This window comes from Scomber japonicus, chromosome 23 (genome assembly GCF_027409825.1).
Source record: "Scomber japonicus isolate fScoJap1 chromosome 23, fScoJap1.pri, whole genome shotgun sequence".
NCBI lineage: Eukaryota > Metazoa > Chordata > Actinopteri > Scombriformes > Scombridae > Scomber > Scomber japonicus.
This window is the reverse complement of record NC_070600.1, coordinates 7768503-7778408: the sequence shown is the minus strand read 5'-3', so window position 1 is coordinate 7778408 and position 9906 is coordinate 7768503. Positions and strand designations below refer to the sequence as shown.

Below are 9906 nucleotides of genomic sequence, written 5' to 3'. Positions count from 1 at the left end.
ACAATTGAGGCTGTACAGTAATGTCATTACTTGGCAGGCACTTGGTCCTAAACCAAAATATTAAGAATGAATGAGAATGAATGGGACTGCTGGGGGCGCTAGAGAAAAAGTCAGGAGAACTGACAGACCAGCATTGTGTATGCTAGAGCCATACTAGTGATGCTAAAAATTGTAACTATGAACCTCAGACAGGTGAAGTGTACAACATCAGTTTTAAACACAAAGACACACTATTGATCTTTCCTTGATGTAGGACTTTGATGTAGACTTTTATGTGTCAGTGGAATATTTGACATAGTGGCTTGATTTGACAGGTTTTAGCACGTCTTAAGCAAGAGGAGCCAGACCAAGGCCAAGTTCAGTTGTTTCAGATGTTTTAGTAGAGTCTGAAATGTTGTGCAAAAGCCACATTTAAATGTTCTCAATAAGTATTTTTGATCATGTGTTCAACTTATTTACTGGAGTAGATACTAAAGACTAAGAATCAGCACCCTTTACAAAGTCCTGTTTGTTGTTTGAGCCTCTGAGTGATTTGAAGAGAGATACATCTTCTTTCATTGTTTCACTTATCATTCAGGCAGTTTTTTTTGCTGGAGAACTTCCCCAGATTAATTGTCTTAAGATAATCAATCTAATTCATTGGCAACAGACAACACCATGAAACATTTAGCCAGTAGCTTATTCATGTTAAATTGATGGGAATCACATGGGGCATTGTGGTGGTGCGGGGCGACAAAGCCCCAAAACCCTGCATTCCAGTTTCACCCAGTTCTGTGACTATTTTCAGGCCACAACACCATCTGAATGTCACATGAAAAATATATTTTCCTTGAGCAATTATCCATTTAAGTGTGAAGCACAGCGCTCAAAGGCACACGGTGAGTTTCTTGTAAACATGCTTATTGCTATGTGGAATCACTTCTTTTTTTTGTGGGAAAAAAAGACAGTTACAGAGCAGGATTTAGAAAGTGGCACTAATTGGAAACCTCACCTTAAAAACATCAAGATGGTAATAAGAAATGCTTTTGAATTTCCTTTCCAGAACAAAACATGACAAAATCTCAGATGACTTGTAGATGAATGATGAATGAGGAATCCTCTGACTATTCCCTTAGGGTTCAAATATTCCTTCTTGCTCAAACCTGCTGTTCTATTGTAGTAATTTACAGTATGTACAGCACACTGACTCCTAAGGCCTTTACACACTGGGGCTATGATGAAAAAACTACATGAAAATGTGAAATACATAGAAACAAACATTTCTGACAGTTCATTCTGCTGTCAGTCAACCTGGTGAAGGCAGTTTGTCTGTTTGCTGTACTGTACTTTCAGCTTTTTAGGCACTACTGCTGACAGATTTGAACCCAGAGGTTCAAGAGACCTGAACCCAGGTTTGAGTGGGTGTGGTCTGGACATTAAGAGTTCAGTTCTTAATGTTCAGATCTCTTTCCACAGAAGCAGGCGTGTGTCAGCAGAAACTTAATGAATCAAAATAATTCACGTCAACTCTGCAGGAATACATGATGATGATGCATATGGTCTGTCGGTTTGCCTGAAGTGAAACAGCTGAGCTCACAGGCAGACAGAGTCACCATTACATGTGAGCCTTCATGGTTAAAAGCTGTCTGTGCAGGTTGCGCTTTGTGATTGGTTGATGCCTTTATTGGTTGATGCTGTGTGAAAGCTGAGAAAAATCGACTTCGTTCCAAAAGACATTGCTTCGCTTTTTTGCCGTGTAATATTCAGGTTCTATGCGAAACTAGTCATGTCAGAAACAACAGTTATATATTAAAAAATATATTGATGTGTGAATTAATCGCATGAAAAAAAGAAAGCGCCTGAGTGTAAAAGGCCTTTATGCTCTGAGTCAGTGAAAGCAGTGTTATGATGATTACTGCAGCTAAATGGTTACATGCTCCTCAGTGGGTTGAGAAAATGCTCTGATCTTTTTAGTAAACGGAACATTTAAAATTCACTGGAAAATCTTGAACTTGCTCAGGCTTCAAGCTATGCAATATAGCCTCAATACTTCCAGGAAATCTAACAAGTATGTGACACCACACTTGCAGAGAAAAAACCTTACCATCAAAGAAAGGGATTAGATTAATGATGGGTTGTACAGTTGGAGCTTGGACAGTCTCTCCTTAAGGGTATTCATGGTGATGCACTCGGTTACATGTTGGTTGTAGTTGTGGAATAATTTAAAAATTCCCCTTTTGTACACTTTTTGTTTCAAATGTCTCGTATTCTGATTAAATCCACATGCAGTTAAATTCACCTTCATATACAGTTAGCCACATATATGCATCTCCGTTAGCCAAATACAAAATCTAATTGCAATCCATCAAGGTTTTCAAAGTCTCCAGCTCAAGTGTTGATAATGCTCTTGAAGCTGTTTGGGAGCTGTTACAAATGTCAGAACTAGAAGAACAACTTGTGCGTGTTAGAAATTTAGCTACAACAATTAGCATTTAGCTATAAAAAACAGCTAGCGAACTCCAAAGCATAATTTAACAAAAACATGAAGTGAGGAGTATATAGAGATAGTCCAGTCACAATAACTACTTATGTTGGATGATATATTGTCTCAGAAATAATCACGATAAACGATATTATTGTCATTTGAAGATCATTTTATATATATCATTTTAATGATGATATAATAGTGTAACTGCCAGGACAGAGCTTGGACAGAGTTATTTACCTTTAATTCCACATAAGCTTCACTGCTCACTTCTGCAGTCTGCACTCAGGACGTCCACAGTAAGGAATGGAGAACACTACTTGCTTAGCCAATGTGACATGAATAGCCTCTTAGCTGCTAATGTGAAGTGTGGTAATATGATAAGTCCATATATAGACTTGATGTTGATAATTACGTTATTGTATGATAAGTTGATAACGTAATTATTGTGACAGGCCTATATAGACGTTTCCAGAGCTGGTTTGAGTAAGTGAGTTTTAATCCAAATCGAATGATGCTTGGATGCATTTATACTTCAGATACCTGATCCACCCATGAGTCCAAATGTCAAAGAGAGTTAGACAGAGAAGTAAATCCTACATTCTCTCTTACTCCAATACACTTGGCCAAGTGATGAGTGAAGTGTGTGTGTGTGTGTGCTTGATTGATTGTAGGTTTTGAAAGGTTTCAAAAAGTGTTGGATGCAAACCCCCAATTCCAATCTCAAAAATGTGTCAAGGAAGAGGGTTTCACACCGCAGATTGTGGGACCATCTAAAGGAAAAAAATGTGGCATTTTCAAGTGTAAATTGAAAACAAAGGCAGATAATGAGTTCAGTGCTCAAGCATTCAAACAGACATGGACAGAACATCTGTAAATAGTCACAATGGTGCCTTTGAAACAGATGGACTCATAATAACTTCACATCAATAAAAAGCAATAAATCAATTAAGTGGAAGCAGACAAGGGGTTTCTGACACAACTTCACCTACTTCCAAGGTGCATGAAGAAGGGAAAGAAGCCCAAAAACTCAAGCAACACTTGGATATAGTGAATAAGTGATGCATGATAATAGGCACATTATTGGTATTGGCTGATAAAGGCTTTAAAATGTTGGCAACAGCCTGAAATGAATCGAATAAGACTCTGAAGGAAGCACTGTAAACAGAGTAACTGCTGTACAGATGGGAAACACGTCCACTGACAGGATGTACCACTCTTTCTGGGGAAAAAACAACTCCTTTTTGGTTTATAATGGCAGTTGGCAACCACTGCATTAGGTACATTACTGCCACCTTCTGCTTCAGAGTATGGACCAAAGATTAAATCCTGTGTGTCTAATAAACTAAAAGAAAATGCTACTGCTCCACCCCAAGTTTTAATGCTGAACTCCAGTCTTTCTAAATTCTTGCTTCACATATTGTCTTTATTGATCATACTTAGTATAAATCTATGATTGCATGTGTAACAGTCTCCTCAGCCAGATGAAAATGTGTGCATATATCGGCAATCGACCAACATGAGCCAGAAAACATTGACATATCGGAAAATATCCTATATCATGCATCCCTAGTATCTAGAAAAACAACTATAGAATGTGTTGGTCAAACAATAAAGTTCTGTATACTGCAAGTGTTGCTAGAGTTTTAACCTCTTCTCTTTCAGTAATTTCTGTGACCTTAAATGTTAGTGTTACCAACAGCTAATTATAAGCCTAAACCTAAAGTGCGGGAGCCTAAATTAACTCTGTGTAGAGGTGAGGGCAGGCGAAGTATCCTCACTGGGGAGGTGTTTCCTTATTCTCCTGTCCTTGTGCTGACATTTGTTTCTATAATACAGAGCCACGTACACACAGCCTCATTATCATTATCGCTCTGCGCATTGAGTAAGCTATCGCTCACCCGCCGAGCCTCGTTTGCCTCTGCAAGCCCGAGCGTCAGCATCATAAACGAACACTGAGGCCTTTTATTGCAGCTATTATGGCAGGAGGAGGGAAAATTAATTTGTCTGACTAAATGCAGTTTCACGGGCCAGGCGCCTCACTTGAAAAAAGATCCTTATTCATACATTTAAATTTAATAACCAAAGCGGAGACAAATAAGTTGAGTTGAAAGGTTGTGTGAATGTCATATCAAGTGTTTCATGTCACATTGTCAAAATTTCATGGATTTCCAGTTTTGTCATTCACAGGGTGCAAGACTAACATTGTTCCTGTTACTCTTCTTTGTGTTGTTTTATTCTGTTTAGAAGCAGCAGACAATTGCATGGGTCAGGAAGTGAGTTTAGGCTGAGAAGCAGAGTGGCAAATATTTATAAACTTTACCGCACCCAGATATGCTTTTAAGAGCTGAGGTTTGTCGGAGCCGATAACATAATAACAGCCTATACTGTAATAATATACTAATATCACTTAGTTAATATAATTAATAAAGTTTTATTTATTGGACATGAAGTTTTTTGGCAAAAAGTTCTAATGTTATTGGTTCAGGATTTTGATTACGTTATTGGCAAGTTATGACATAATCAGCTTATTACTTTAAAAAACAGGGAAAAATGATTACATTATCGGTCATTATTACGTTATCTGCTGCTACAAAGCTCGACTACTATTATTATTATTAGTGTTGGTAAACTCATATTATAGAAAATTCCTGTCCAGATGAAATATGTGATACGATTGCTTATGAGCAGCTGCCAGTGCCAATGTCCCAAGCTATTCATTTACTGATTAATCATTCATCAGAAATAAATCACTCATTTGTGTCATGTTTCTTGAATGATTTTACATTAATTTGTGAGTTCTGCTGTGCTCATGCTGCCTCACATGTGAATCACTAGTGTGGAGTTGAGTGTTTTAATTTGTGGAACTTGCCAAAATAAGTAAGAAGAAATGTTTTCCATATTTAAAATCACATTTTACACATTGCAAACTTGGTTTAACAGGCCCCTAACCCTTTTTTCAATCCCACATGACAAGTAAAAAAAATGCACTGTGTTTTAGTTTTACACCATGGAAGTGAGAACTTTTTTTGGAAAGTAGAGATGCGTTGTTGGGTTCTTACTTTTGACTTTAAAAAGATTTATTTTAGGGTTAAGACTTGGTTTTAGGGGTGAAGATAAAGTTAGGGTTCAGGAATATGTTACGCAAATTAGGGTCCTCAAAAGTGTAGAAGTACAAGCGTGTGTGTGTGTGTGTGTGTGTGTGTGTGTGTATGTATGAACACATGACATTGTGTCTGTTTGTCATTTTGCAGCGTTTTTAACATAGTTATCATGAGCAGACACACTGAGAGATAATAAAGCTGTGTGTGTGTGTGTGTGTGTTTGTGTGTGTTTTTTTGCCATAGAAGTGAGCACTTTTTTTGGAAAGTTGAGATATTTTGTGTGGTTCTCACTTCTCACTTTGGTTTTAGGGGTGAAGATAACGTTAGGGGTTTGGAAATGTGTCATTCAAATTAGGGTCCTCAAAAGTGTAGAAGTACAAGCATGTGTGTGTGTGTGTATGTATGAACACATGACATTGTGTCTGTTTGTCATTTTGCAGCGTTTTTAAAATGGTTTTCATTGAGCTGGCACACTGAGAGATAACAAAGCTGTGTGTGTGTGTGTGTGTGTGTTTGACCATGGGAGTGAGTCAATTTTGAATGTGTCATTCAAATTAGGGTCCTCAAAAGTGTAGTAGTACAAGCGTTGGTGTGTGCGTGCAACATGTCTTTGTGTCTGTCATTTTGCAGCATTTTCAACATAGTTAGTCCTCATTGAGCTGGCACACGGAGAGATGAGCTGTTATGATTTAGGGATAACAACGCTGTGTGCCTGTGTGTGTGTGTGTGCGTGTGTGTGTGTGTGTGTGCGCCTGTGTGTGCGCCTGTGTGTGTCTTTTCTAAGCCAGTGATTGTAAGGTGACATTGCTGCAGGACATATGCCCCTCCCTTCCTCCACCCAAAATCTGTATCATCCAGCCACAACACCTCTGATGGGAACAGGTCACCTCTCTCTGTTTACAGCTGTCTGTTACTATATGACTCTTTCTCTCTCCAAAAAAAATACATATGAGCCTTTAACCAGGGACAGTTTATCGATGCGCATATGCATTGAAACCAACAACTTCACTGGAACATAAAACATCCATCACCACCTCCTCCGCTGTCAGAAGATTGTAATTGCACTGATGACACACAAGAAGAGTTTGTTGGCGTTGGCACTAAGTATATACTTTTTTTTTTCTTAGCAAGGAATAGGAATACTTTTGTTTATTGAAATACTCAAGTTTATTGACAGAGACCACAAAGCATTGCAAGCAAGGATTTAAATGACATATTTTCTATGAAAACGCAAGTATGTGGTTGAAATTCGATTGTGCATGGATTGGATTTCACTAACAGACTTCATATTCACTCTGAGAAATTCGCAATTTCTCCACAATCCTATAACAGTGTTTAAAATTCAGCTTTCCGCACTACAGTTGCGCTCTTCATTCAGCCAATCACTGAACCCACTCCTGCTGTGCTGATTTCTCCCCGGAAACTGACAAAGCGGAGGTGATTGAGCTCTAATCTTTTAAGATCAATTTTGTTAGTAGATAACAGTCTAAACATCAGCCTCACGTGGCCTTTGCTGTGAAGGTGAAGGTTTTAATTCATTAAAGTGCATTCATTTGAGGGGAAGGGAGACTGGGGGGAGGGGGGTTAGTTATTGATTTAGTGGAGGTGGCCCACTTCTGCTTTTAACAGCTGTGGGAAAACCCTCTGGTTACTCAACATTCTGGGTGAAGCACTCAGTCGTTTGGATCGCAGTGAAGCAGTGACTGCTCTTTGAGGAATGTAAAAAAGCTGAAAAGCACAGAAAGAAAGGTTGCATCATTGCATTTTCACTGTAGAAACCAGCGTGTCTTTGAGAATCTAAAAGCTGAGGACAATTCCAAACTTTTCTTTGCAATAAAAGTGCAGCGGAGACACTGAAAGAAACAAGTTATGTACAAGTTGTTCTTCTATGTTGCCGGGGACAACGTTTGGGTTGGGATCAAATGGTTCGCATAAACAAAAACCACCAGAGGATATACATATTTCTTATATCTAGGCATGAGAAACTTGTTTACCATCTGATTTTATCCCCTTTATCAAGGGGAGCAAAACACTCTCATCTCAACAGGTTTCCCATTAGCAAAGCTGTTGCAGATGAAGGGTACTCATATCTAGAACTTTATGAATGAGGGGTTAGTCAGTCAGCCCTCTTCAAGGAAATTCATTTTGAAAGAAAAAGAGAGAACAAAAGCGGCTCTTCTGAGAGGCAGGCATTGATAATAACACTTCCCTGTGGCTTACGCTGCCGGCACATCCTAACCCGTGCTGACTGGGAAGAAGCATGTGGAGATAAAACAACAGCAGCTCTAGAAAGATACTCCCTGACATGATGTTATACTAAAGTATGGGAACTGAAGATCTACTACTCATCACTTCTGGGTTTTGGAACTGGTCACAATGATTGCCAGAAAGGGTTTAAGCAGATGAGTGATTGTGCCTGAGAAAACTTAAGCGTACTTCAGCTCAGAGCACAACATGAGCCAAAAGATGTCATACTGTATTAAAAAAAATGTATGCTGTGCTTCAGGTAGAGTCTTGTCTGTCAGCACAGTAGCAGTGGCAGTGTGATTGAATGATTCGCCCAACTGCCTAAAATGCTGAATCTAGTAGCTTCATGAGCTCTGTCTTATTGCCTAATTGAAAGCCTCTCCTGTCATTAAATATAAAAAAACAGGGTTTCTCTGCAGTTCAATATGAAGCTAGTTATTATCTCTGAGAGTCATTCTTGGGATCCAAACTGGCAATCTTCCCATAACCAAACCGCCTCTCTACCAAACAAACTAAACCTTCCTATTACTATGCAATTATCAAATCACCAGCAAATGTAATTTTGAAGCTCAGTGGGTTTTGTGTAGACCTTGTAAATTGAATAAGTAAGCAGAGACACCTTCAGGCAACAAATGCTCGTGCCAAGCATTTCATGTATGACTCAGAACACAATTATGGGTTATTTACAGACACAAGGTATGTTGTACATATAGCAGCAAGTTAGTTTCCATGACGTGTGTTCATACCAAGACACACTGCTGCTATTATCTCTTTTGTAGTGACAAAGTTCAAGCCATAGGTTTTCCTCAAAGCCACAAAGGCTCTTGACAACTTCAGTCAGTTGAGGATCAGCAAGGTCTCATGTGTTATTTGATAAAAAAAAGACAGAAATATAGTTTTTTTCCTGAAGGATAACGGATCCCTTCAAAGTTTCTCTCTTTCTGTCTTTTCAGATCTTACAGGTGAATCTAGTGATGTCCATCCTGCTGTATGTGATGGTCCTCGTGTACCTCTATGGTATCCAGGCAACCAACATGGACAGCAGTCGCCAGGGGCAGCAGCAGCCAAGTCCAGACCCCTTAAACTCTCTTATCATCCAGCTGCTTCAGGCAGACCTGACGAGGGGAAAGACCAGAGGGAACCAGAGCCAACAGGGGAAAAGCAGGGACACTGAGCCCCAGGACACGCTGCCTCCTCTCCTCAGTGCAAACTTTCCTTTAGAGGAGCAGGGCGACGTGGAGCAGTGGGGGCCGGACAGTCGCAGTGGTGAAAGCAGTGACGGTGTGGTTGATCAGCATGTGATGCTGTTGAACTCGGACCTACTCAGGCAGCACAAGCGATATAACTCACCTCGAGTGCTGCTGAGTGACCGGCCACCACTGCAGCCGCCCCCACTTTACCTCGCAGATGATTTTGTGAGCAGCGGACCAGACGGTAGTGCGGCAGGAAACAAGACAAGAAAGAAGCGCTATGCTGAGCACAAGAGTTATCGTGGGGAATATTCTGTGTGTGACAGCGAGAGCCAGTGGGTGACGGAGAAAACCCAAGCGGTGGACACCAGGGGGGACGCAGTCACTGTTCTGGCCAGAATTAGCACCAGTGCCACACAGAACATCAAACAGTACTTTTATGAGACACGCTGTCGGTCCCCCAGGCCCACCAAGGGTGGCTGCAGGGGCATCGACAACAAGAACTGGAACTCGCAGTGTAAGACGACGCAGACGTACGTCCGAGCGCTGACGGAGGTTCGCAATGCAGTGGGCTGGAGGTGGATACGCATAGACACTTCCTGCGTCTGCGCATTGTCGAAGAAACGTCATAGGACGTAAACACTATACTACAAGCCCTGTTGGGGACTTCTACTACCTGATTGGAATTCTACTTCCTGTATAGGATTTTATTTCCCATTCACAGTGCTCGCCCACCACAGGATTATGGTGGTGAGGAGCAATATTTTGCTATAAAATGATACTTCTACTGAAGAAAACTTGGGTCCATTTAAATGATATTTCACATTGTTGTGCTGCAAATCAACAAGCCGGCACAGCATCGCTGTTTTGGAAGAACTCATTTGAGTCAGGGTGGGGAGGT

At 40.3% G+C, this 9906-nt stretch overlaps 1 protein-coding gene across 1 annotated transcript; it reads left to right on the top strand.

The window, feature by feature from the left end:
* The first annotated feature begins 1904 nt into the window (after positions 1-1904).
* On the top strand, positions 1905-9644 carry ntf3 (neurotrophin 3). Its single transcript, XM_053343964.1, has 2 exons — positions 1905-1922; positions 8769-9644. Exons 1-2 carry the CDS (start codon positions 1905-1907, stop codon positions 9642-9644), a joined length of 894 nt encoding a protein of 297 aa, XP_053199939.1.
* The last annotated feature ends 262 nt before the right edge of the window (positions 9645-9906 follow it).